Source organism: Podarcis bocagei (assembly GCF_964188305.1).
Source record: "Podarcis bocagei genome assembly, chromosome: 13".
Classification (NCBI taxonomy): domain Eukaryota; kingdom Metazoa; phylum Chordata; class Lepidosauria; order Squamata; family Lacertidae; genus Podarcis; species Podarcis bocagei.
Window position 1 is genome coordinate 40,957,532 of NC_138138.1, and position 27,652 is coordinate 40,985,183.

Here is a 27,652-nt window from a genome sequence, read left to right on the forward strand (position 1 = left end):
GTCTTATCAGGGAAGATGATTACTCAGGCCTCTTAAGAGTCCTACTCTCTCTGGTGCCACTGAATGGACCAAGCCTGGTTGGCATCACTTGTTAAATCAGTAGTTTTTCCCCTTTGGCTGCCTATTAAGCTCCCTTCTCTGTTGTCCTTAGGAACAAGTAGAAGCTGCCCGCAAAGATATTGACCAGGCAAAGGATGAGGTAGTCTTCAAGCTGCCAGAGGATGAGGATGAGAGCTATCTCGTTGAGGAAGGCACCAGCAAGAAGAGTAAGAAGTCCAAGGGTTCAAGCCGCACAGCCTCAGAGAGGACAGGCACCCGCGTGAGTGAAAGGCTGCGTAGCACCCGCCTCCTGCTGCGGGATGGGGAGAGTGGAGATGGGGAATCCCCCCAGGCAAGACTACCCAATCTCCGGCATTCCCACATGGTGACGGATGAGGAAGACGATAGCCTGCCCCAAGTAGCTCAACACACGCGAGGGGCTGCTGTGCGCAGGGAGTTGGTGCGGGAGGAGAAGCCTGCCCAGGCTGTCCTGCACTCCCGCAGAACTTTGGCCCGCCGAGAGGAGCCCTGGACTAAGGCCCCAGTGACTGGGGAGAGGGTGCCGAAAACAGCTCCCCACAGGACTGAGGCTTCTGCTTCTGGTGACAGGGTTTTGAGAAATAATCCCCACAGGACAGAGACCTTGTCTGCTGCGGAGAAGTTGCTACCAGTTACTCCACAGAAGGCAGATTCAGGGGCTGCAGGTGACAGGATGCTAAAAGGAACCTCTCCAAGGACAGAAACCCAGCCTGCTGGTGATAAGTTGCCACAAAGTGGCCCCCAGAGAATAGATACTGGCTTGGAGAAGGAGGTGAGACCAGGCCTGCAGAAGCCCGAGAAACCCTGTGAGTTGGATAAACTCCCACCCAACCCTCCTAGGTTAGAAGTACCAATAAATGAGGCACAGCTCCTCCAGCTTCCTCCTCGGGCACTTGATGGAGAGGTGGCCAGTTTAAAAACAGTTTTAAAAGAGCAGGAAGAGAAAGAAAGTGCCCAGCTCAGTCCATCAGCCCCTGAACCCCATGTTTCCAAGAATGTCCCAAATGTGGAAGTACCAGTCTTCCAGGCACAAGATGTGCTAGTGGCTGAGGAGAAGTTGTTGAGTATGCAGTCACCACCTGGCACTGAGAAGGCTAGCCTTGAGGTTCCAGCAACTAAAGAGAAGGCACCAAGCGCAGTGAGTCTCCTTGCCGCTGTGGAACTACCTAATGAGAAACAACCCGAGGCTGCTTGTGAGGTAGACCTACCATTGAGGGAGCAAAAGGAGAGCCTGCCAAGGTCAGAGGAAGAAGCAGACATGAGCACCTCTTGCAGTACTGCAGTCCAAGAGTCAATGAACTCTGTATTTGAGGCACACAGGCCTGAGGTTGTTCAAGGGGCAGCACCTTCCGATGGTCCTGACAGAACAGCATCTAAGACATTCACCTCTAGAAGCTCAGAGGCCACCCCCCTGGAGTCCACAGTTAGTGCATCATCCAGGTTGGACAGTGAGACCCCTAAGATTGAGGTGCCTGTGCTTCCTTCCCTGGACCACTCCATGCCAGCTGCTGGCTCCCTTGTTCAACTGGAAGCTCCGCCCTGTGTCAAGGAGCCAAATGGTTTGGAGCAGGTTCCCAGAGCAGAAGACTTGCCATGTCCCACTTCAAGTCTCCTAGATGAACCAGAGTCTGAGATTGCACCTGGAGAGACTGTATTGCCAACACCAGAGGTCTCAAGCAGTGAAAGCGAGAGCCCCAAGGAGTCACACAAGCAGGATCAAGGGGTTGTTGGGAAGAAGCTTCATGAAGAGGAGCACCAAAACAAAGAGGCTGAAATTCAGGCCACGTGCCTGCCAGCTGTCTCCTCACAGGCGAGTCCATCAGATACTGCTGTCTGCTCAGGAGCGCCATCTGCAGGTGAGAGTCTGTCACTGATTAAAACCCCTCGCCGTCGAACCAGTGCGGACGTGCAGATCCGGCAGAGCTGTCAGGACCAAGATGGCCCTGCCGCCAAAGTTTTGCGCAAGCTGCCAGGCCGGCTGGTCACAGTGGTGGAGGAGAAAGAGCTGATTCGGCGTCGCCGTAATCGTGTGCGCAAGTTGGATACTGCCAACAGCACCGTGGTGAGTCCTAGCAACAGCTCAGCTCAGAGCATGTCAGAGCCAGAGCCCTCCTCCCCTTCTGGCAAAGAGTTGCCATTGCTGCGAGACTTGCCTGCCCGTCGGAGAATCGAGCTGGAGAGCCGGGCAGCAGCTAAGGAGAGAGATGGTGGCCTAAGAGGAGAGGCGCACAGTAGCCCTTCTGCTGAGCCTATGAAACGCAAGCGAGGGCGTCCCCCCAAGAACAAGTCCTCTGAGCAGCAGAGTCCAGGGCTGCTCCAGCCCCTCCCGGAGCCGGTCCAGGAGACCACCCCCCAGAGTCAGACCGCAGAGAAGAAGGTGCCCGAGACCCAGCCCCAAAGCAAGACCTCTGAGAAGAAGGTGCCCGAGTCCCAGCCCCAGAGTCAGACCGCAGAGAAGAAGGTGCCCAAGACCCAGCCCCAAAGCAAGACCTCCGAGAAGGTGCCCAAGACCCAGTCCCAAAGCAAGACCTCTGAGAAGAAGGTGCCCAAGACCCAGCTCAAAAGTAAGACGCTAAACAAGAAGGTGCCCCAGACGACCTCACCCAAGACCAAGTCTCCCAAGGGTAAAACGGAGAGTAGTGAGAACAACTCTCCTGTGGAAAAGCGACGGCGTGGCCGCCCCCCCAAGATACGGGAGGCCCCCGTTGTGTCTCCAAAGCCTTCTCATTCTGAAGTTCTGCCAGCCTCCTCTGCAAATCCTCTGGTCACAGAGCTACTCCCTAACGTGCAGGAGCAGCGGGACAAGTCCCCTAGGCCCACCCCTGTGGCAGAAGCAATACCTAAGATTCACGAATCGCTGGACTTGCATCCCAATCCCAATACAATGTCTATCTCAAAAGTATCCCCCAAGGCGCGGAACCGAATGCCTAATCATCCCAAACCCACCTCCGTTTCTAAACCAGCTCCTAAGGCACGAGAACTGTTGGCCGCTCCCCCCAAGCCTGTTTCCAAATTCTCCGCAGGAGCGTGTGAGCCCCTTCCTACTCCCCCTAGAGCTGTCTCTGCAGCAGAAGCCTCCCCAGAGATTCAAGCACTGCCTTCTCTGCCCCGACCACCCCGCCCCTCGCCCCAAGCTGCCCTCAGTTCCACAACTTCCGAGTCTCCGCCCAAGCGGAAGAGGGGTCGGCCCCCAAAGAACCCACCTTCCCCTCGTGTGGAGGCCGCGCCACCTCCCACCTCACCCTCTGACCATGAGATCTCCACCGAGAAGAAGGAGACCCCGGCTCCCCCTGTCCGCAAGCGGCGGCGGAGGAGGAGAAAGGATGAACTGGGCCCGTCGTTGCCGGGCGTCAGTCAGAGCTCCTCGGAGGGCGAGGACTCGCGGCCGCTCACCAGGCTGGCTCTGCTCAAGCGCGAGGAAAAGCCAGAGTCTTGTGGCGAGGGCTTAGCGCAGCCCTCCCCAAAGCAGGTGCTTCCCGAGGGTGCTTCATCTGCAGAGAGCAGCGCTTGGGAGCAGCCTTCTGGGGACACCCCCGCCCGCTCCACCCGCCTCCGGCCCGGCAGCCTCGTCCCACCACTGGAGCGCGAGACTCAGCGACGGAAACGCCGCTGCTTCCTGAAGGGCAGCCGGGTGAGCAACAGCAGCCAGTCACCTGCTCCCCAGGCCACCTCGGAGCAAGAGGGTGGGGAGTCCGAGTCCTCCCTGAGGTCCTCCTCGGAGTCGAGCAGCAACAAGTGCTCCCAACAGCCCAAGCGCCAGTGCTACGAGTCGGGCGGTGGGCGGGGCAGGGGGCGGGGGCGGGGTTGGCGCACTGGGAGCCCGGCTGACCGGATTCTCCGTAGCGCAGCCAAGCCCAGTGATGGCACCCGGCCGGCCTCCTCCCCCATCCCCACCAGGAAAATGGGCCCTGCTTCTGTGCCCACCTCAGCGGGGGGAGGCTCTGGGGTGCTATCTCCCTCCTGCGCTCCTTCTCCAGCCGCCCCGGTTACCTCTTCACTAAGTAACAGAGGCCGCAAGCCCAAGACGTGACCACAGCGCGAGAAGTTCTGCCGTCACTTCTCTGTGGGGGGTGGGCAATGGCCAGCTCTTCCTCGCACATACTGTAAGCAGTTTTAGCCCCCTGCCCCGCCCCACCCCTTGCTCTCGATCCTCCCGTTATCATGGAGGGCAGCCGATGGGGCTCACCTGTCCCCACACAGCTCCCTGCATTCCAGACTTGACTGTTAAGAGTACTACTTGAAGGAGGAGGAGGGGGAGGAGGGCAGCAGGCGTGGCTGCTCCCTCCCGGATGCTTTGTCTTAGAGCACGGCGAGGGACACTCCTGCAGAAGTTGGCTAGCTCTGGATGTGTAGCTCAGCTGCCCCCTCGCGGGGGAAGTGACAGAGCCAGCACTGTTCCCAATTAATTCTGCTACTTGCTGATCATGGAGTGGGTGGGGGAGCAGCCCCATAGAGACGTGGCCCCCTGAGTGATGCTTCAGGGCTCCCGCTGCCACTGAATGGCCCCCGCAAAGTTCAGTACCACTTTGGGAAGCCTCCGTTCAGCCTTTCGTTAGGCACTTGCATCCTTTTTAAAATGAAAATCACATTTTGAGGCTCTTCATCCTTTCCCTCTGCCCCTTCCCCTCGAGAAACCCGCAGGGGATGCCCTCCTGATTTATAACACAGTTAGCTCTTACTTTTTTAATGCCTCTGGGTTGGTTTTTAAATGACAGTGACCAAATGCTGGGTCCCCTTCTCTGGCTTTCCCTTTTGATTGTCGCCCTGTTTATTCCGTTCACAGCTTAGGGCCCTCTTGAGGCACAAGGAGGTAGCAGAGTTGACTCCGTGAAAAGGGGAAGGTTGTGCCCTCACATTTTGCATTGCCACCAGGAGAGATGGTCTTATTTTTAATGATGTATATTGCAGCCTCACTGCTCCAAGGACTCTGTGGGCTTCTGAGTTGGATCAAATCCCTCTTCCCTTCCCTTCCTCTCTGTGTACAGCTCTCATTGTAAAATAGGTTCTTTTGAACATAATCTATGCAAAGGTTATTTTGTATAGGGGAGCACAACGTTCCCTCCCCTCCCCCACCGCAGTGGGATTGAGGGGTGGCAGTAGTTCTCTGGTTTGGGGGAAGGGGGTGCAGTTGGGGTGGAGGGGGAGGTGTTCCCATGGAGCTGTCTTTCCTACTGAAGCATGTTCAGAACTTGTACAGAAGACCGATGTAATCTTTCTTCAGAATAATGCTATGAATAAAGTGTTAAAAAAAGAAAAACCAACAGCACACCAAATGGGTCTGTAGAGTCTTTTTTTTTAAAAAAAGAAGACACTTCATGCTTCCTTTTCTGATTGTTTCAGTCTTCTTGGAGCAGGGATGGGGTGCCTGTGGACCTCCCAATGTCTGTCTACAGTTTCCATCATCCCTGACTCTTGAGCATCCTGACTAGGGCTGATAGGAGCTGGAGTCCAGGAACTTCTGGTGCCCCACCAGTGCCCTCTAGAACAGAGCTTTCGAAACTCTGTGTCGCAACACATTAGTGTGTTGGCTGCAGTGTGCGGATGTGTCGTCTGAATTCTTCTGGGGCTGGAAAGGGGTTAGTTTAACCTCTGGTTTGCTAATAAAACTGAATTACTGTGTAGCGAAATAATTCATGTCTAAAAAGTGTGTCAGCAACATGAAAAGTTTGGAAAGCTCTGCCTTAGAAGATCCAATGTTTGGTTCATGCACAATATTAGACCGTTGCATGAGCAAGCCTCAGGCCCTCACAGCCCCTCCCTCTGCCCACACTTATATTCAGAAAGATAACTTCCCATTTAGTCTAAAACCAGCTTGTGTGCCATGACTGGCTTTTGAGAGGACGGGATTATCTTTTGCCTCAGGGATGGGGGACCTGTGGTCTTTCAGAGATTATGGCCTCTGTCAGGTGTGACTCTTGGCCATGCTTGCAGAGGCTGACAGGAGCCAGAGGCAAGCAACACATGCAACAAATATAATTAATAGTAACAGCATTAGGAGGGCTACATCCCTGCTTTTATACACTGAGGCTCAGGACTAAAAAAATTTCCAGGGTGGGAAAAATCACACTGAGCAGGTTGGCTGCTAAAAGCAGCACGGTCTTCTAGATGGCCTCTTTCAGCTCCTCTGTGAGAGCTCTCCAATCTTCCTCCACTGTCAAGTGATGACAAGGTGGGGCACACCATTTTCTAAAAGCCATATATGCAGAAGTTCAATGACTCACAGGGGCAGGTATGGTAAAGTTAAAGGACCCCTGGACGGTTAGATCCAGTCAAGGACGACTGGGGTGTGTGCTCATCTCGCTTCAAGCCAAGGGAGCTGGCCATAGCTGTCAACTTTCAGATTTGAAAATAAGAGATCAGCAGCCTCACCTGTCCCGGGGACAGTCTACGGGATATCTAACAATCCGGGATAATGGCGGGAAACTGCTGGAATAAGGGAATTTCCCACAAAAAAGGGGAAGGTTGACAGCTACAGAGCTGGCATTTGTCCACATGCAGCTTTCCGGGTCATGTGGCCTGCATGACTAAACCTCTGGCACAATGGAACACCGTGAGGTAAACCAGAGTGCACGGAAACACTGTTTACCTTCCTGCTGCAGGGGTTCTTACTTGCACTGTTGTGCTTTCAAAATGCAAAGTTGGCAGAAGCTGGGACAGAGCAACGGGAGCTCACCCTGTTGGGCAGATTCAAACTGCCAACCTTCTGCTCGACAAGCCCAAGAGGCTTGGTGGTTTAGACCACAGCACCACCCGCGCCCCTCACAGGGCATCCATCCTTATTTATTTTGTACTCTGGGTGAGGCATCCTCTTTGGTGCAAGAACATCCGTACCAAACGGAATGTTTTTTGGGCTCTTAACAGTGTTGATAGGGGTGAGGAAACTTAGGCATAGGGACCAAATGCAGTCCTCCAAGCCACTTGCCAAGCCTGTGGGACAATCCTTGGACTTTACCCCTCATTGACTCTGCTTTGCACCCCCTAAGTCTCTTACTGGCTGGAGTGTGTCCTCTGACTCTTAATGTCTCTTGATCGCTGGGGGAGACAAGTCGCTCCCTCTTGGTTTTATACCTTTCAGGGAGCAGGGATTAATAGGGAGGCCTGTACTACCTCCACATGTTGGTGGAGAAGATCTAGTTCCTTGCTATTGCAATATCTAGGTTTTTTTATCTAATCATCTGGAAAGTACCATGAGCAAGAATAGATTATCAAGGAGCCAGAAATGGGCCCAGGCAAGTCTAAACAAGGGCACGCCTCAGCTGAGGCACGGGGCAATTGCACAAAAGTTCCCACTGCCAGGCAATGCCACAAACAACGGGGGACCAGTTTGGTCACATTTTTGTAGCCAGCATCAGGAACGACACCTTCCGAAGCCAACAGTAACCAAGAGTAAACAATGAGTCAGTTGATATATGACTTCCCGTTAACACTCTTTAGACCTTTTGATTCATTTTTGGCATATCCCTTTTCCATACAACAGTTTTGTGAAAAAGCAAGCAGCTGCATTCCTCTGAAACACACAGCCCACTTTGGGGCTAATATATGAGTGGCTGTAGAAATGAGAACCACCCTGGCAGTGGCCAAATGGGTACAGGTAATGCTAGAAAACAAGTCCTTAATTTAAACATACAGTCAAATCTCGGTTCCCAAATGCCTCCGTTTTGGAACGTTTCGGGTCCTGAACGCCGAAACCCGAAAGTAACTGCTCTGCTTTTCAAACTATTTTTGGAAGCCAAACAGCTTCTGATCCACATTTTTCATTTTCCCCCCTTGACTGCAGCCAGCCCATTGATCCTCGGTTTTCGAACTTTTCGGAAGCTGAACAGTCTTCTGGAACGGGTTAAGTTTGAAAACCAAAGTTCCACTGTAGTTCCTCTGTGCTACAGTTGCTTAATTGTAATTACAAGACAACAACTTTTAAAGGAAACATTTGTTCTTTTGGCAGGGGGTAGTGAGAGGGCTGGATGGGTCAGCCTTTCTTTTCTTACGCCCCTTTTGTCTTCTACAAAGTGCCTTCAGGGGATCAAAATGTGAAATCTTGCAGAATCCAAGAGTTAAACCTGTACTTGGAAGTTAATGCAAAGTTCTCCGTTATGGTGAAATGAGAATCCTGTGTTATTTCAAAACCTACATGTATAAACCAGCAGGGGCAACCATTCTAGAGTTCTGCAGTTTGGTTCTTAGCCATATTTACATGAGAGCAGAACTGGAGGCTGAGCTCACTTGAGCCTCAGAGCATGATGTGCTAGGCCTCAGACCTGAGGCATCTGAAGGACTGGCAAAGAAGAGTTGAAAAAGAGTCCATTTTGCTACTGAGGCACTGCATTCAGCTTTGCTATCTCTGTTAGGATAAAAGTTGGGGGGGGGGACACCAAAAAAACACCTGTGAAGGCTACAGGAAGTGTGTCCCACACTATATAGCTCTAAAATTGAAGTCAGTGGGGCTAGACAACCAATATGTGAATGCAATATTGTATCGCCCCCTCTCTTCTTTTTTGGAAGCACTTAAAAGTCATAAAAATCTAGTTGTGATAGGTGTAAAAGTTAGGGGCGAAGGAACCCACAGTGCTAACTCGTGCCACTACATCCCTCCCTTTCCCAGAGACCGTGGATCATCATCATCACCATCAATTTATTTATACCCTGCCCATCTGGCTGGGTTTCCCCAGCCACTCTGGGCGGCTCCCAGCAGGTAATTTTGCCTACCTTGCCATTTCAGCCTGATCTCCCTTCAGCAGCTGAGGAGACCGCCCCTAGATTGCCTCCATTAATTGAAATTCCTGCTCTTAAGTTTCCCTGAACTGCAACCCAGTTAAGCTGAAGCACTAGCCTATAGACAAAGAGGGAAGGAGAGTATGATCTCAGGAGGAATGTGCAACCTGCATACCTGAGTCAGGTCCAACAACAGTGACCTCACCCAATAAAGAGTCTGGGACCCAGCCCAAAAAAGGTATAACCAAACAAACTGGGAGCTGCCAGGTGTGTATAAAAGTGTTTCTGAGAGGTGAGCTCCCAGCCTGCGGATGTTGGATTATTCTCAACATTTCTTCCTTCAGAGGAGCTGTACTGAAGACTGAGGAACTGAGACTTATATAAAGAGGATCACACCCTTTTGGCTTCAGGTGAATTAATTCTTGGGCGTTGCTACCTTATCATTTCTATAACACTTTCAGCTTGTGAAAGATGTTTCTTTAAATTCCACGTTTCCTTTCGCAGCGGTGAGGTAGGGCAATAATACGCCCAGGTATTTTACACAAAGGAAACTTGAGGCCAAGAGCGAAAGTCACTTTCTCAGTGCTGTACAGAGAATTCACAGAAGAGGTGGGGTTTCAAACTCTCCATTAGCTATTTCAAGCTCCTGGCTTGGAATTTAGAAGCACAAATGTGGACTCAGATCATCACTGATCGTGGCGATGATTGAAACAGCAGAGAGAAAAGAGCAGTCAACTTTGTGTGTGCCAGTTGCTATGGAAGGAGAGCAGGAGCTAAAAAATGGGACCCTTCAGCAAGATGCTGCAGAGACCATCGTGATGATCCCAGCAGACACCCAGGAGAAGGACATGCCTGCCAAGCCCCCTTCTTTTCATAAGCACAGACTGCGCAGTCTGGCCATATTTAGCATCATCTGTGGCTGCTCTTGCATCGGAGTCCTAGCACTGATCTATGCAATCAAGGTGAGTTACCTGCTGCTTTGACAAGGGATGCAGGTGGGTGGGACAAGGGATGCCGTTCCCCAAATGAATGAAAGTACAGTGCAGTATTTGGACCAGTTTCCTTTTTAGGAAAAAGAATTCCTGGAGGCTTAGGGAGGGGAAGCGGTTTCGATATTTATCATTCTCAGAGCAGAGCCATTTAAATTAGTGAACATGGCAAACTTGGATCCATTAAGTTCACTAGGTCCACTGTGAGTACACTTTGGTTAGAGAAAACCTTGTGCCTTTACAAACGTATTTACTGATCAGACGAAAATCCATTGGGATCTTAACAGTTTCTGCCATTCTCTTGCCTTCCTTTCCAGATAAATAACTGTAGCTGTGCCTCCTGTGTCCTTGCAAGTGTGCTTTTTAAACAAAAACAAAATGGGCAGCTGGACCCACAGATGGGCAGTTACAGGACAAATGGGCAGCTCAAAAATTCAATACATGCCAAAGTTATATTATGTTAGGCGATGTAAAAAGTGACTGAGAACCAGTGATGTAGTATATCCAGGGTTGTCATGTCAATAAAACAAAGTGATAGATCCACATAATAAATGGGGTGTGTGAGAGAGATGTTTATTGAGCACAGTATTGCAGTTGTGGGCAGGAGCCACCTCACTGCCCCACCCAGGCCAATATTTACTGCCTTTGAAGCTCCCACACATTCTTGTCACATGGTGAAACTGCAGCGAATGCTCTGTGGAGATGTATACTCTGAAATCAAGGCACGGCAACCGTTGCGTTCCATCTGGCAATGAGAGTCTGCTCCAGAGAACCCTTGGGGTTCCTCAACAAGGCCGGAGATGGTGGACGAGATGCCCTGAGAGGGCTTGCCACTACTACTGATCTTCTTCCCCTGCAATGTGTGGCCAGAAAGGGATGTTGGGGGTTGTTCTGGGTCATGCCATTCCTCTGACAGCCGAGCCACCCTACCTGGACTGTGAAAGGAGCCCTAGTTTCCCAGCAAGGCAGGCATTCTGTGGCATAGGCCAGATGTTCCTGGGAAGTTGGCCCTTTGGAGTCAAATCCAGAAGTGCCGGGTCCCTTAATGAGAGTCGCAGCCATGCCCCTTCACGTCCCTGCGCACCTTCTAAGATTATACAACAAGTTTAGAATTATATAGCCTTAATCTGGGTCAAGGCTACTAAGATCAGAGGTTGCAAATAAATTTAGACCTGACACATATCATCAAGAGACACCGAGAAAGGTAAGTCCAGAGGAGGAGACCTAAAATGTAAGGATATTTCTTTAAAATAAGTGACAGCAATAATGAGGTTCTCTCTCTTGGTTTTGTCCCATCCAGGCTAGTGAGAAGCAAAAGGCTGGTTCCCAGGTATCAGCGGCTGACTGGGCTCGGAGGTCCCGGAGATTGTCTGTCCTAAGTATCAGTGTCTGGGTGTCCCTCATCATTCTGGCACCCGTGTCAGTGTACCTCATTTCCTACCTCTTAACTCAAGCCGAATGATGATGACCCTGAAGAACATGTGACTTGGGACTTCCAGGATCATCTTCTCCTCTGGTTCCCACACACTGTACTTGCCCAGCTGGATTTAGCAGAAATGGGTATTATGTGGGTCTTTGTTATGTGCACCCTGGTCTGGTGTACTCTTGTCAAAGCCTGCTTTGCGGAGGTCCTAGAAGAGAGGATGGAGAAATGGAACGGCTTCTGCTGCAGACATTGGATCTCCATGGCCTGCTTCTATGGACTCACCAGGATAAAACATAGATCTGGTTGGCTACAGTGGAATACTTGATGCTGGACTAGAGGGCCCTTTGCTCTGAGCTGGGAGGCGCCTCCTCTTTAAGCTCTAGTGTAGCTGGGATGTACCGGAGTTCTTCTTGAGGCAAAATATGTGCTCTGTCCCTATTCAGGTTTTGCTCCTGCATGTAGATGCTAGGATCCACTCCCTTGGAACAGAAGGATATTGGAAACACAGGAACATGGTTTCTGCACTGTGCTGTGTTTCTTGCTTCAAGCTTTTATTTATTTAATTTATTTTCAATAAGCATTTTTATTCTGCCCATCACTGTGAGAAGCCAAGTTACAGGGAACCAGGCAGAGGGCCTTCTCGGTAGTGGTGCCCTCCCTGTGGAACGCCCTCCCACCAGATGTCAAAGAGAACAACAACTACCAGACTTTTAGAAGACATCTGAAGGCAGCCCTGTTTAGGGAAGCTTTTAATGTTTGATGTATCATAGTATTTTAATATTCTTTTGGAAGCCGCCCAGAGTGGCTGGGGAAGCCCAGCCAGATGGGCAGGGTATAAATAATAAATTATTATTATTATTATTATACATGCAAAAATACAAATAAACAGTTGCACTACAGCCATTTCATGGGGGTGGGTGGTTGTTGTTGTTTTTGTTCCACTTGTCTCTTGGGTGGCCATTACAGGAGTAGGGCTGGAAGAAACAGATAAAACATTGGATTTGGGGTCTAGTGGCAGAATAGTTGTGCCCCCTGCCAGATGTGGTTCATAGAATCATAGAATCATAGAGTTGGAAGAGACCACAAGGGCCATCGAGTCCAACCCCCTGCCAAGCAGGAAACACCATCAGAGCACTCCTGACATATGGATGTCAAGCCTCTGCTTAAAGACCTCCAAAGAAGGAGACTCTACCACACTCCTTGGCAGCAAATTCCACTGTCGAACAGCTCTTACTGTCAGGAAGTTCTCCCTAATGTTTAGGTGGAATCTTCTTTCTTGTAGTTTGGAACCATTGCTCCGTGTCCGCTTCTCTGGAGCAGCAGAAAACAACCTTTCTGAACTCCAACTATCATCAGCCCCAGTTGGGATGGCCATTGGTCAGGGATGATAGGAGTTGTAGTCCCATGGCCGGCACAACAATGAGGTGACCTGAAGCGACCCACTTCTAGCAAGCTCCACAGAGGGCAGGAGATCCTGCCACTGCACCACCACTTATTTTCTTCCAGCTGCTGCCTCTGCCTGGCCTCGGTGGTTGGAGGTGGTTACAAATTCCCAGCACCCTTAACAAGCTATGGCTTCCATGGTTCTTTGCGGGAAGTCATCTGATTTAAAAATGCATTGACATTGTGGGACAGATCCACATGTGCTCTAAATGTGTGGGTCTGCCCCCATCATGTCAGTGCCTATTTCCTTTACTCACATCCGCTCACCGGTAATGACCCACTCATGATGATGCTGAGCATGTTTAAGGTGCAGCTATTCTCCAAGTGCAGGCAAGCCCATTGTGAGAGTAAGCATTCCTTTAAACATAACTTAAAAGGAAGCGAAATTGCCTTTCTCAGTTTATGAACCCACCCTGCTTCAAACCGAGGAAACAACGGCAGCACCTTGTGACGCTGTAAAAACCAGCAGATTTATGAGAAATCCAAGACTTTAAGGTGCCACTCCAATACTCTGTTGTTTTCTTGTCTGCAGACAATTAAAAAGGTAAATTAATGCAACATACAATATGCAGAGAAGGGGCTTCAGCCATATGTAATTGGAGGCTAGAATGGTTTGGGGGGGGTCAGTCAGGCTTAGCATCCTTAGCTGAGATGAAAGGTGTTAACATTCACAACTATTTTAATCGCTGATTTCTTGTTACATGCAGGCTCCAAGGGAGAGGCTGCTGGTTAGCATCTGGAATTAGAAGTATAGGTATGAGGTGTGGCAGCTTTCTACATGCTACATATACAACAGCTGTGTGAGTTGTATTGCCAACTTCAGCCTCATACATGCCATACATTTTAACCAGTTAGTTTCCCTCCCAAGAATCCTGGAAATTGTAATTTACCCCTCATAGTGCCCAGCACCCTTCACAAAGTACAGTTCTCAGGATTCTTGAGGGGCAGTCATGTTGTTTGACTGTATGGTGTTGTACACAAGCCTATGTTGCCTTGTAATGCTTGATGCTGTTCTGAAGTTACACTTCCATTAATGCTTAATGAAAAAGCATTAATAACGACACTTGTATAACCACTACTGGCAGATGCTGGTCAGACAACGGATATAACTGTACCTGGCATTTGTTATTTATTTATTTATTTATTTACTTACATTAAATTTGTATACTGCCCTTCATCCACAGATCTCAGGTTGGTTCACAACCTAAAAATATATGATAAAAACAACCAGCCAATAACCACCTCCCTCCCACCTTAAGAAGAGAGTGAGCGATTCTTACTGCATGTTAAGAGATCACATCTTTGTCAGGGCAAAATTTGGGGTGGAGGAGAGGCCATGTAGCTTGATTTCGCATATGCAGAAGGAGAGGGAAAGCCTTTTGGCCCAAGGAATCCTTTTACACTTTGTGTAGCTGCCTCTGGGCGACTGGGTGTCCTACTGGAGGGATTTTCTTCCCCTATGGATGTCATGGGATGGAGCAATTTATTCGGTGCAGGAAACCCGAAGACCAACTGTGATGTTGAGGTTAAAATGATGGGTCAGGGAGACACAGGTTCAAATGCTTAATCATCCATGATGAGCAGATGAGTGACTTGGGCGGGTCATTATCTGTCAGCCAGAACTCACTTCACAAGACTGTTGTGAAGAGCGGAAGAGGAGGCAGGCAGGAAATATGTACTGCCTCGAGCTCCTTGGAGGAAAGATGGAATCATCATCATTATAACCATCTTGTTTTGTTCACAGCCAAACTCCTGATTTGTCCCAAACTGAAGACACGAAAGGACCACCCAGGAGACAAGAGGCAGCAGTTTATGGAGATAGTAATAAAATGCACAAATTCCCTCCTGCTCCGTAGAGAGACCCTAGTGTATTTTCCGTTTTGGGGGGTGTTTATTGTGTCATTGCATAACAAATAACCGAAGGAGGGAAAGTAGTAGAAATGACCTCATCCTGACCTTTAGTATCGCGATTATGAAACCCTGAATAACCCCAATGTTCTGCTCCCGCCCACTTCCGATCGCGATTGGCCGCTGTCTTCCCCAGCCTTCGGATTCTGAGCTCCTCCCCTCAGCGCTGTTGCTCAAAATGAGCAGCTGATGGGTCAACTCGCCTGTCAATAACGCGCTTCTTTTGCCCGCCCTTCCGTGGCTTTGCTCATTGGCTGAGCATTCTCCCCTCCCCTGCTGCCGTTCGGAAACAGCCGCTTCCTCTTTTAATCCCCGCCCCATATTTCTTCACCTTAGCGCTGATTGGCTACTGCCGCTGACAGGGCTCCCTCTCCATCCGTCCACTCACTGGATGCCGGCCTTCCTCCGTCTCGACACACCCTGTTTTCTCCTTTCGCCGATTGGTGCTACTGCCCGGCCGCGCCTCTGGAACGCAACGGACCAATCAGAGAGAAGAGGAGGCGGAGCCTGGGAGTCGCCGGCTGCAGGTGGGGGTCATTCACTCGCATCCAGCAACGGCGCTGCCGGGTGAGGATCTCGGGGAGTCCCTCCGCGTGCGCGGGCGGGGCGGGGCGGGGCGGCGTGTGGAATCCCTCTGGAGAGAAGAAAGGGAGGCGACTGGGAAGGGCTGGACCGATAGGCAAGGCTTCATTTCACCCTGGGGCTCTCATGAGCCCCGGAACCTGTTGACAGTGCTAGGCCACGGTTCTGAAATCTACGGACAGAGTGCCTCTGAGTATAAACAGAGTGCATTTCCCACTTCTGCGTGGCTCTGAATTGAGACTTGGGAAGGGGACTTCCAGGATAAACAGCATGGGTATCTTGTCAACCGCTGCATAGATTATAGTATAATAGTTTAAACGTTGGTTATTTATATAATGAACGAAGGGCTGTCTTAGTAATCCTTACACCAGTCCTTCAAGGTGGTCCAGTATTGCAGATGTTTTTAGAAGGGGAAGTCCTGGGATGGGGAAAGAATGAGGGGTATTATGGGTTTGATCTTGTAGAAGGGGTTATACACTCCAGATAATGTAATAGGGATTGTTTAGTAGGGATGTGCCATAATTGTTTAATAGGGGTTGTGATATGCTCCTATGCACAATCTGGATCATAAAATCTATCCTGCCAAGCCTGTGGTCAGTGTATGTTTATTCTGATTCAGGGGTGGGAGACCTCATGCTCAGGGGCTGAATGTGGTCTTCTAGCCCTCCCAACCTCTCTGTCTGGCCCTCAGGACTCTCCCCAGCCACACCCCTTATAGGCCTTGCTTTGCACACTCCTTGAATGGTTTTGCCTGGCTGGAATGTGTCCTAGAACTCTTTGCTTCCCTGAATGGAGGGTAGAGGGGTGTGTGTGTGTGTGTGTGTAGGAAGTAGCCTAATGGTCAAAGGTTATATTGACACTTGTTGCCCCTCCCACTTTTGCATTTGGCCCTGTTCAGCCCCGCATGGGGCATGTAGCCCCCAGAAGCTTGTCTAGAAGGGAATGTGGCTGAAAAAAAGGTTCCCTTCAACTGTTCTTATTTGGCTATACTCTGCTTCCATGATCAGAAGCAGTGAGATCCTGAATACCAGCTGCTATAAACCACAGGATGTTCTCAGGTCCTGCTTGCAGGCTTCTCATAGGCATACGGCTGGCCACTATGAGAACAGGATGATGGCCAGATCATTGGTCCAACCCAGCAGGCTCTTTTTATTTTCCTAATTTGTATTGATACCCAGGAGATGTAATTGCAGTGTATTGTTTCAAACTCACGGTTGTAAGGATCTGTTTTGAAGGACTAAAGAGATATGAGAGTCATGGGGATGTAGTAGATGGCTATTGAACAATCCTATGCATATTTGTTTGAAATGAAGCTCCACAGTGGCAGTCAGGATGTTTTGGATGGCAGCCGTATTGCAGAGAGATCTGAGTTCATAATCTCTGTGGGGTTTAGCATAGCTTAACCTCACAGGGTTATAAGGCAGTTGAAATGTTGGTCCCAAGTTGCTTGGAGGAAGAAAGAATAAGAATTGCTGCAGTATGAGGATGGAAAATAAAGGATATAAGCTGCACCATTCACGGCTGACATTTGAAGAGCAATCTCCTTTAGATCAGTTCTGCAATCTACTCCCCCCTGCAGTCTTGCTGTAGAAGAAGAAGAAGAGTTTGGATTTGATATCCCGCCTTTCACTCCCCTTCAGGAGTCTCAAAGCGGCTAACATTCTCCTTTCCCTTCCTCCCCCACAACAAACACTCTGTGAGGTGAGTGGGGCTGAGAGACTTCACAGAAGTGTGACTGGCCCAAGGTCACCCAGCAGCTGCATGTGGAGGAGCGGAGATGTGAACCCGGTTTCCCAGATTACGTGACTACCGCTCTTAACCACTACACCACACTGGCTCTGTAGTTATATCCTCAAGGCAGCAATAAACCTGTCATTGTGGTTGTGCCAGAGCACTGATTCAGGCTATTTGGTCTTTTTCTTCCCTGTTTGGGGAAATCTGATGCAGCCACATTGCAGTCCTCCAACTTGTTGATTTTGATTAGTTTGATGATCTAAAGGGAGGAGGCTTCATGACCTGTGATTTGTGTCGGAGGCCTTGATAACTTGATGGCTGAAATGTGTCTGATGAAATTGTCAGCTATGCCCTACCAGTGGTTACTGCCCAGTGATGACCAAGACTGGGTCATTCTCCTTTAGCTCTTCCACAACTCCCCTGAAAGTGGCGTGGTAATTGGCATGTTTCTACCTGCCTCCCCTTACATCAGACATCCTTTGCCTCTTATGTTTACTGCCCTTCTTAGCTCTCCAACTGCTGTGTTGCATTCCTTGCATTCCACCTTCCATGTTGACCTTTCAAAATGTCTCTTCTTGGGGAGCTGGTGTTTGAAGTATTCAGCTGTCTAAATATCACTGCTGCCATCACCCTTTGCTTTTCAGCTCTTGATCCAGAGCATTCCACATCTACAATAGGATGACCCGGGACGTGGGTCTAGAAGATGAGCTTCCGGACTGGGCTGGAGCCAAAGAGTTCTACCAGAAATATGACCCCAAGGATGTAATTGGCAGGTGAGGAGTGGGTCAGGATGGGGGCGGATAATCATGGATTGAATGATGTGCTGGGATGGGGACCCATTACACTACAAGTGGATAAACTGTTTCCCTCCATATATTGTTGGACTTCAGCTCCCAGCAGCCAGCATGGCCAATAATAAGGGATGATGGGAATTGTAGTCCAGAACATCTGGAGGAGTTATGGCTTTCCAACCTCTGTCCTACATTTCTACCCCACTGTGGAGCCAATATTTTTTAGAAACTTGACGTCTCTCTTGCTGTTTGTTCATCTCTGCTCTTCTGCAGGGGTGTCAGCAGCGTGGTCCGGCGCTGCATACGCAAGCAGACAGGCCAGGAGTATGCAGTGAAGATTATTGAGGTTACTCCGGAACGCATGACCCCACAGCAGCTCGAGGAAGTGCGCTTATCGACAGGCAAAGAGATTGAAATCCTGCGCCAGGTCTCTGGACACCCCTACATCAGTGAGTGACTACCCACCCAGCCCAGCATCTCTGTAACCCAAATATGCATCCCAATATTTGGGCCTCCTACTGAAACCCTAGTATTTTCTCAAATGTAATTTTATATTGCATAGTTGCCTCCAAATGAACCCCCCCCCCCAGCATCTAGGCCTTCCACCATGTTGATGATCTCAACATTCACAGCAACCATGTTGACATCTGCGCCCATCTCTACTTCCTTAATCATTGTTTGGTCTCATCCTGCACACTCCTAAATCAGGGGTGGGGAACCTGTGACACTCTGGATGTTTTTGAGCTGCCAATTCCATCATCCTTGACTGCTGGCTATGCGGACTGGTAATGAGAATTGCCCTGCCCTTAATTGTTGTCGGAATGGAGGAAACCATGTTTAGGGTTTGCATTGGGGTGGGGAGCAGGAGATTGCTGGGAGTGTGGAATGTAGCAAAGTGGGAAGGGGGGGTTGAAAGGAGCAAAGGGAGGTCTGTTGGGGAGTGGCAATTTGGTCAATTGACAGAAGAGTGAGAGCAAAATATACATCAGGAGTCCTAGTTTGGTCAGAATAGAGTATACATTCCAGAGTTAACAGTAAATACATTACTTCTGGTAAATGAGCCACCACAGCCGATGGGAGGTCATGAAAATTTGTGTCCTGGGCTTTTTAGACTCACCTAGCCATGTACCATCTGAAACCAAAGGGGCGCATTGGTTTGCCAAATGTGATTTCCCCGCAGCTCTCCTACCCTACTGCTGAAAGGGATGAACACCCCCCCCCATTGCCTACTTCAGCAGTGTCTAACCTGTGACCGCCTCCCATAAGCTGTGGGACTCTAGCTCTCATAATTTGTTACCATTGGCCGTGCTGGAGGGCGGTAGATTCCCCCATTCCTAAAGCTACACAGCACTGTTAGCACAATAAGACTGTGGCCATGCTCTCTTTCATTGTAGCTGCCTGTCTCTAGGCACTGAGATGGAGCTGTTTCCTGCCATTTTATATCGGTGAAGCAATCAGCTCTCGAACTGTATAATCCAATCCCCCTCTTTCTCCTCCTTCTCTCTCTCTCCCTCTCCAGTTACTCTGATAGATTCCTATGAGTCATCTGCCTTCATGTTCCTGGTGTTTGACTTGTAAGTAACAAGCTATTGAAAAGAGGAGTGCTGATCCACCCTGTTCTCACCAAGATGGGAAACGCCCTTGTAGCTGTTGTGGGTCTTGACCCTCCCAAGAAGGATTAAAAGGAAAAATAGAGAGACGTACTTTCCCATTGCATGTTACAGGCCCTCTTCTTCCAAGATGGCGATCAGTCTGGTTTTGAGAAGTAATGTGTGAAGCCACCCTCAGAGAGGCAGCTGGGTGGAAGGAGGAGCCATAATAGTTGTTGAAAAGGGAAGTTGACAGAGGCAGTGGATTTCTGCTGCTAGGCTTCCCAACCCTTGTGGGCTGAAGTGGTGTTGCTTTCAAACCCACAATGCCTGTGTGCTTGCTGTTGTGCCTCTGAAGTTCCTCTTCAGTGTAGATAAGTAGAGGTATTTTAGTGAGACATTGTAAGTGCGTAGGAAGGGGAGATGGGGAGAGCCAGTGTGGTGTAGTGGTTAAGAGCGGTAGACTCGTAATCTGGTGAACCGGGTTCGCTTCCCCGCTCCTCCACATGCAGCTGCTGGGTGACCTTGGGCCAGTCACACTTCTCTGAAGTCTCTCAGCCCCGCTCACTTCACAGAGTGTTTGTTGTGGGGGAGGAAGGGAAAGGAGAATGTTAGCCACTTTGAGACTCCTTCGAGTAGTGATAAAGCGGGATATCAAATCCAAACTCTTCTTCTCCTCCTCCATGCCACCCCCATTGCATGTGGATTTACCCCATCTCACATTCCCCTGACAGGATGAGACGCGGGGAGCTCTTTGACTACCTTACGGAGAAGGTGACCCTCAGCGAGAAGGAGACCAGGTAATGTGCCGTCCCCTCTGCTGGACCTGGGGAGGCAGAAGCTCTCTTGGCCCGGCTCCAGCTGTTTTTCTGTGATGATCTGTGACCTCTCTTCTTTCAGGTGTATCATGCGAGCCCTCTTGGACGCCGTGAGCTACCTTCACGCCAATAATATCATCCATCGAGATCTCAAGCCCGAGAATATCCTCATGGATGACCAGCTGAACATCAAACTCTCGGATTTTGGCTTTTCCTGCCACCTGAAGCCAGGGGAGAAGCTGCGAGGTGGGCATGGGCCAGTCTGAGTACAGGTCTCTGTAGGGCAGACCAGCTCATTGATAGCTCAGTCAGTGGAGCATGAGATTTTTAATCTCTAGGTTGTGGGTTCAAGCCCCACGTTGGGCAAAATATTCCTGCACTGCAGGGGGTTGGACTAGATGACTCTTGTGGCCCCTTCCAACACTACAGATTCTGTGATTCTGCTGTGAGCAGGGTGGCTGGTCTGACTCACACAGCTCCTGCTAGCAGTGACTCCTGATTTGAGATTCTTGGGCACCAAACCTTATGCACCTCTGTAATTTCCAACTCCTTCCTTAGAGCTGTGTGGGACCCCTGGCTACCTGGCCCCAGAGATCCTGAAATGCTCCATGGACGAAACCCACCCTGGTTATGGAAAGGAAGTGGACCTGTAAGTGACATCTAGCTAACACCTGTCCCCCTTGGCGGAGGGATAGTTTTTGGGGAAGGAGGGGTGAAGGAAGTTCCATGACAAGAGCCAAAGCTCAGCTGGGTCTTTATACCTGTTTTGAGAGAGAGGTGTCTACTCGCTGCTCTTTTGCCCAAGGGAATGGGAGGGGGGGAATCAGTTGTTCTCTCCCCAGGTTCTGTCCCTCTGTCCCCTTGTTACTCACCACACAGTCACTATTTGAAAGTAGCTTGGAACTCCACCATCATATTCTTTAGTTGGCAGAACAACTACACCCATTGACAAGATTTTGCATGCGCTTACATGCTTGAGTCTGGAGGCAAAATATGGACTGGGTTTTGTGTTGTTGTTGTTTTGAATGGGAACAATATTTTGACAGTTTCCCATAGATGAAGCACGGTAATTTTAAATAAATAAATAAATAACACCCCCCAAGATTCCAAAAAGCTGCACTAATTGTATAGGGTGCTTCCTCGGCCAATATTCCTTAGTCTTTCTGCTTTGCTGTTCTCCAATTTTGGTGTTTGGGAAAAGGGTGCAGGAAATAAAGCTCTCTCCTCCTTTCCCTGAAGTTGGGCCTGTGGAGTCATCTTTTTCACCCTCTTGGCTGGCTCTCCTCCTTTCTGGCACCGTAAGCAGATGCTGATGCTTCGGATGATCATGGAAGGGCGATACCAGTTTGGCTCCCCTGAGTGGGATGACCGGTCCGACACAGTCAAAGATCTGGTAAGATGGTGAAAATCCCATCTCTTGTAACACAACTTGAGCTACATGTACATTCAACATCTCCTTTTAGGAAACATCTGTGCCCAGAAAAGAGAGTTCTGCAATGTGGTATTGTGAAGGATCTTACCGGCTGGGCCCAACTGGGATTTCCTTTCCCACCAATTTCTTATTAAATCCTATAGGATCCCTGTCTCATGCAGTTTATATACAGTGTACCTACTTTTTACTTCATAGCTGCCACTATTTAATTCCAGCTGGTTGCTTTAACCTTTTACTACATGGAGTAGCGGATTAGAGGCATGGCACAAATGGAGCTGGAGGCTTGTGTTAAACAAATAGGCATTAAAGCTTATTTAATATAAAATCATAGCTTTAATGCAGGTATTTATTTAACAACATACAGTGGTGCCTCGCAAGACGAAAAGAATCCATTCTGTGATTCTCTTCGTCTAGCGGTTTTTTCGTCTTGCGAAGCAAGCCCATTGAAGGATTAGCGGATTAGCGCTATTAGCGGCTTTTAGCGGCTTATCTGCTGATCGGATCAGCTGATAAGCGGCTTAGCGGCTTAGAAAAAGGGGGGGAAGGGGGAAAAACCAGCAGTAACTCGCAAGACATTGTCGTCTTGCGAAGCAAGCCCATAGGAAATTCGTTTTGCGAAGCACCTCCAAAATGGAAAACTCTTTCATCTAGCGAGTTTTCCGTCTTGTGAGGCATTCGTCTTGCGGGGCACCACTGTAGTTTGATGATTGCTAAAATATGTTACTTCTACTTTATTTATTTATTTTAAGTTGCTTTTTTATTATTATTAAATTTTATTAAGAAAGATACACATATCACACTATGTTACATATATATACATACACAGAAAAATCCCTCAAAAAAAGAAGAAGAAAAGAAAGAAAAGAGAAGAAGAAGCAAAAAGCCAAGAAAGAAAAAAGACACATAAAGCATAAACACTTACAAATAAAAAACTTCCGTTCAACTCGGTCTTGGATTACATATCCTTATATTATTCCTGCAGTATTACTGAAAAAATTGCATTATACATCGAGGGTTTTAGTTATCGTCTACTGATAAATTATTAATTCCCATGATGGTCTCAAAATAATTTAAGAATTTAGTCCAATCATCTTTGTATTTAACTGTATTGTTTTGTCTTATTTTTTGTGTTAGTCTCGCTAATTCGATATATTGATATAATCTCAATTGCCACTCTCCGATCGTAGGTAAGTCAGGGGATTTCCATTTTTGCGCTATTAAAATCCTCGCCGCGACCATGGCATATTGAAAAAAGGTTTGATCTATTTTTTTTATTTCATCGCCAATCATACCTAAAAGAAACAATTCAGGGATTTTTGGGAAATTATACTTCAAGATTTTTTTCAGTTCATCAAAAATTTGTCCCCAGAATTCTTTCACTACGTCACAGGTCCACCAGATATGGTAAAAAGTCCCAATCTTGTCTCTACATCTCCAGCAGGTATTATCAACAGTTTTATACATCTTTCCTAGCTTTGCTGGAGTCAGGTACCAGCGGTACATCATTTTCTCTAAATTTTCGCAAAGGGTTGCACATGCTGTGAATTTTATACCTTTCCTCCAGAGTGTCTGCCATTTATTATATTCAATATTATGACCAAGATCTCTATCCCATTTCACCATCATTCCCTTCACCAGATCCCCCCAGGTGAAACTGGGGGTGAAAATATGTTACTTCTACTTTAAATCTGGCGTTGGCTCAAAAGAGGTTGCTACATAATTGTCCTAGTTCTCATCCCTATGTCGACCTGATAGCCAGATCTCCATTTATCCGCTGCTCTGGTCAGGGTAATCCTGAAAGAGCACAAGGTAGTTAAGGGTGTCTCAACTGTTAGTCAGACTGAACTCCCATCTCTTGAGACTCCTGCTCACCCCCTGATCGGCTTGATTCAGTTTTCTTCAGAAATCTCTCTTCTGGTCTGGTGCTTGAAGACTCAGCCATGATGGTGCTGCCTCTGAAGTCTTTCTGCTTCCTGAGGCCCACTGTCAGCTGCTGGCAACTCTGGTCAGACACCATCCTGGAAAACACCTCTCCTGGCTAGCCTCCCTCAGCCCCTGTCTCCTGTGGTTCTAAGCTCACCTTCTGACTCTCTCTAGTCTCCTGACCAACTGCTCCCAAAGAATGCTGTGTCTGCCCTTATATTTACTCCCTCTGGCCAATCATTGGGTTCTTTCTGGAGTTCCGAGTCCTCACTGGACCAATCATTCGAACGGAATGTCCATGAAAGGACCTATCACCATTTGACTTTTTCAATTCACTTGACCCTAATAAAAGGTAGAGTCCACAGCTAACTGCCATTAACTGTAAACCTAGCAAGTATGGAGCCAAATCTGGTATTTTGAAACTAGCTCCTTCCTGGCAAGTGTGCCAGCTGAACCCACATACATTATATATTTTCTGACTTCAGCCAGAAACAAAATGCTGGTTTTCCCTGCTTCTTCACACAATTAACCATTTTTATATCAAATACTGCTATTGTAACAACCTTCTTACATTTAATCTCTGCTTTAAAAAAATCCAGTATCTTTACATCTGTGTTACACATTTCAAACCTGTTTGTATATTTTACAGTATTCTGTTTTTGCTTGTTATGGGGAGGACCAAAGAGTAAGACAAGGATCCCTGCCCTTTACCTCATAAAATCCTATTTGTTTCCCAATTCAAGCGTCACATATTTCAGCAGCCTCTATAGTTTCAAAATGTATCTTCTAGGCCTTGAGAACTAAAATCTTGTTTTTCCCTTTAGAAAGAGAACCAACATTCTCAGGATCAATAATTCTTTTTCTGCTTTTCTCAGCTTTAAGATTCATGTCTTGAAATGTGGTGACAGTGGGGTAGAAGAGATCCCAGCGATTGTTGCCCATGATAATAGATCATCGCCTGAGGCTTCCAGTACTTTCACCTCTGCCCTAATTGGCAGGTTTAAAAAACAAGATTCCATTGCAGAAACAAAGGCCCGGATTGGCAGCTAGTGACATGAAGTGTTTGGCAAAGTAGACTGACAGAGGGAGCTGGAGAAGTGAGAGTCTGCGGAAAAACTCACAACTAAGCGATAAAGTCAGCGTGTATTGGTTAGAGAATATCAGAGTAGGACCGGAGGAGATCCTGGTTCAAATATCCATTTAGCCACGAAACTCATTGGAAGACTTTGACCCTATCTCCCAGCCTAACTTAGCTTGCAGTGTGAGAACTGTTCATGCTGTATTGAGCTTCTTGCAGGAAGGGTGGGATGAAAACAGATTATTATTATTATTATTATTATTATTATTATTATTATTATTAGCCCCTGAATTGCTCAGCCTTCTATATTGGGCGCCAAATATATGCCCTCTCCCCCAAATGTCTCTTGTCCAACTCTGTGTGTGTGTTTGGCAGATCTCACGACTGCTGCAGGTGGATCCAGAAGAACGGTTGACAGCTCAGCAGGCCCTCCAGCACCCCTTCTTCCAGCAGTACGGCGGCCGTAAACGCCGGCTCTTCAATCCGCACCATGCATTCAGGGCAAGTCTCTTGATCCTCCTGCCATGCAAATGTTTCCCACACAGGAGGAAACATTTATTCTAAGGTGGTTCCTGCTGCAACATGTGCAAGTGTTTTCGAAAAACAATGTGTTTTTTTCCTTCATACCATTCCCCCCCCCCAATGTAATCAGTGAATTGACCAAAACCAGTATGATGGATCAATTAGGGCTTCTTAGTCAGTTTGTGTGCATCCCCCTTCCCAATTTGATCATCTCCTTTCAACGCTGGTGCTTTATAGCTTTCTGGTAATGCTCCTGAAACTTTGTCTTTCCACGTGTTTCTTCCGTAGTCCTTTGTCACTGATTAATGGAGGGTGTCTATCAATAGGTAGTGGTCATGATTGCTTTATGATATGGGATCAGAGGTAGCAGCATGTCTCTCAATACCACTTGCTGAGGAGCAGGAGAAGGAGTGAGGGCTGTTGCATTTATGTCCCATTTGTTGACTTCCCAGAAGCCACACTGAAGAAATGGTTGATTTGCTACCAGGCCAGGTTCACGGTCCTTGTGTTAATTCACAAAGCCCTAAACAGCTTGGGTGCAAAGTACGTTCAGGATGGTCTCATGCATTAAACTCCCCTTTGATCACGGAGATCCTCTTTAACAGTGTTTTCCAAACATTTCATGTTGGTGATACACTTTTAAGATATGCATCATGTTGTGACAGTAATTCAGTTTTACTAGCAAACCGGAGGTTAAACTAACCCCTTTCCACCCCCGGGAGGAGTGTGGGGAGCGCTCGTGCGACACACCAACACACTGCAGCTGACAAACCAACATGTCGTGACTCGCGATGCACGGTTTGGAAAGCTCTGCTCAAACAGGACACATCTGGAGGTTGCCCAGGCCCCCGAGTTTCATTTGGCCTTAACTGGAGGTTGTGCCTTTAGGCCCTGCCCTGCTGAACTCCTTATCCGGAAGAGGTTTGGCAGGAAAATGCCTTATTTCAGTCTGCTGAAAACTACTGTTTAGAGCACTCTTCACAATAGGAACTTTTTTTGTAAACCAACCAGTATCTACTGATGTTTTACTGATACTTCTACACTGATTTTATTATACTCTCTCCATTGTAAGCCACCTTGATATATTTTATGAAAGCGTGGATTACAGCGTGAATTGATAAATAGGAATGCCGGACCAGGTGGGTCTTAGTCTGGCACAGCAAGTGCTGATGTTCTCTCCTGCTAACCTTCTAGGTCTCACTTCCCATATTGACACTATTCCCGTCTCTTTCCCGCGATAGGTTCTTGCATGGACTGTGCGGGCCTCTATCCGCATCGTCTCCAACTACCGGCGGGTGCGGCCGGTCACCAAGGAGGTGCTCATGTGCGACCCCTATGCGCTCAAGGGGGTGCGCAAGTTGATTGACGCGTGCGCCTTCCGCATCTATGGGCACTGGGTCAAGAAAGGTGAGCAGCAGAACCGGGCCGCCCTCTTTGAAAACGTCCCCAAGGCCATCCAGCTTGTCTTGCTCAGCACAGAGGGGGAGGAAGCCCCTGTGTCTGCGGTGGACGACCCTCCCAACTAAACACCCGGTTGCTGCTCCCTGTGCAACTGCGGAATCACTGGGTCCCTGAATGAAGAAGGGAGGCAGGAGCCACTTCAAGAACTGTCCCACCACCTTCCATCTCTTCTTGGGGGAACGGCAAGTACCTCCTGTGGGGAGGTATCATCCTTGCATGCGAAGGGGGGTCCAATTTATTGGGGAACAAGGACTTCTTTGCCTTCTGGAAAGAATTCCTGAGTTTGTGGCTGTCGAAAACTAAGGGTCCCCTAACATTCCTGGGAAGGGCCCCGATATCTGTGTAGGGCAAGAATACAGAGCATCTGAATTGTTAGATGTGTATGGATTAGGGAGGTTTATCTGTGTGTTGCCAGAAGAAGGACTTTCTGTCCTTGCATCTCTTCCCACAGTAAGGGGACCTGCTACCTCCTGCCCCTCAAAGCAGCCAATTTCACCATTGCTGAGAGATCAATCCTTGCATATAGCCAGTATGGGTGGTCCAGGGAGGAAGGGGGTGGATTGGGATTGGAAATTGCAGAGTTCCCTTTCCCTACTAGCAGGAATTGGGCTCGACCCTTCTCTGTAGATTATATTGTATTTTATTTTCCACCTGGTTGTGCCATCTTTCCACATCCGTGATGTCACAATTAGAATAAAATGGAATGTGACCAAAACTGATGCCGGACTTTGGCTTTCTTTGCTTCCTAAGAAGCAGCCATATTCTTTCAGTTGGGAGAGGGCACAGAGTTGAATTTCTCCTGCGAAAAATCCAAGGGGTGTTCAATGTTTTGGGGGTGGGGGGTATCCTGTTGCTGCTGGAAGGGGTGTGCACCCACGGGGAAAGAGGTCAGCTTGAGAAGAGTGGGACAGAGTGGGAGTCAAAGGGACTCAAGAGAAAATCTGAAGAAAGGCAGTGTTTCAGTTTCACTCCAGCAGCTGGTCCAGTGAGAGAGATGGCATGGACGCATGATGCCTGCAATACTCGCACATCCCCAATTCAGACAGCGCCCCCAAAGTGTAGCAGCTCTGCTAGTAGGGTGTGAGGAGACCTACTCTATAATGGTTTGAGTGCTTCGGATGGGGAATGCAGCAGGCTGAGAGAGAGGAGATACAGCCTGGATCCTACAC

General features: G+C 48.5%; 3 protein-coding genes across 17 annotated transcripts in view; all 3 read left to right on the top strand.

Annotated features, from left to right (window-relative positions):
- The window catches only part of SRCAP (Snf2 related CREBBP activator protein), a 34,049-nt gene extending 28,698 nt beyond the window's left edge, over window positions 1-5,351 (top strand). For 6 of the 12 annotated variants that reach the window (XM_081165795.1, XM_081165785.1, XM_081165784.1 and 3 more), the window contains one exon: window positions 152-5,351. In XM_081165795.1, coding sequence (XP_081021921.1) covers window positions 152-4,108 — 3,957 coding nt within the window. In that variant the 3' untranslated portion in view covers window positions 4,109-5,351. The remainder of the gene's footprint in view (window positions 1-151) is intronic. The other 6 variants (XM_081165793.1, XM_081165794.1, XM_081165791.1 and 3 more) reach the window with 6 other exon arrangements.
- A 3,707-nt stretch (window positions 5,352-9,058) lies between these two features.
- Window positions 9,059-11,823, top strand: TMEM265 (transmembrane protein 265). The gene is made up of 2 exons (XM_081169149.1): window positions 9,059-9,749; window positions 11,077-11,823. The coding sequence occupies exons 1-2, from the start codon at window positions 9,489-9,491 to the stop codon at window positions 11,236-11,238; spliced, it is 423 nt and encodes a 140-aa protein (XP_081025275.1). The 5' UTR covers window positions 9,059-9,488; the 3' UTR covers window positions 11,239-11,823.
- A 3,160-nt stretch (window positions 11,824-14,983) lies between these two features.
- On the top strand, window positions 14,984-27,202 carry PHKG2 (phosphorylase kinase catalytic subunit gamma 2). Of its 4 annotated transcripts, none has more exons than XM_081167635.1 (10): window positions 14,984-15,120; window positions 17,514-17,642; window positions 17,934-18,109; window positions 19,180-19,234; window positions 19,984-20,049; window positions 20,150-20,313; window positions 20,626-20,716; window positions 21,307-21,460; window positions 24,876-25,001; window positions 26,264-27,202. In XM_081167635.1, exons 2-10 carry the CDS (start codon window positions 17,548-17,550, stop codon window positions 26,546-26,548), a joined length of 1,212 nt encoding a protein of 403 aa, XP_081023761.1. In that variant the 5' UTR covers window positions 14,984-15,120; window positions 17,514-17,547; the 3' UTR covers window positions 26,549-27,202. The 4 variants fall into 4 exon arrangements, with proteins under 4 accessions (XP_081023761.1, XP_081023763.1, XP_081023764.1 ...); XM_081167637.1 differs by having other exon boundaries at window positions 15,059-15,080; XM_081167638.1 differs by lacking the exon at window positions 14,984-15,120 and adding an exon at window positions 15,212-15,232.
- The last annotated feature ends 450 nt before the right edge of the window (window positions 27,203-27,652 follow it).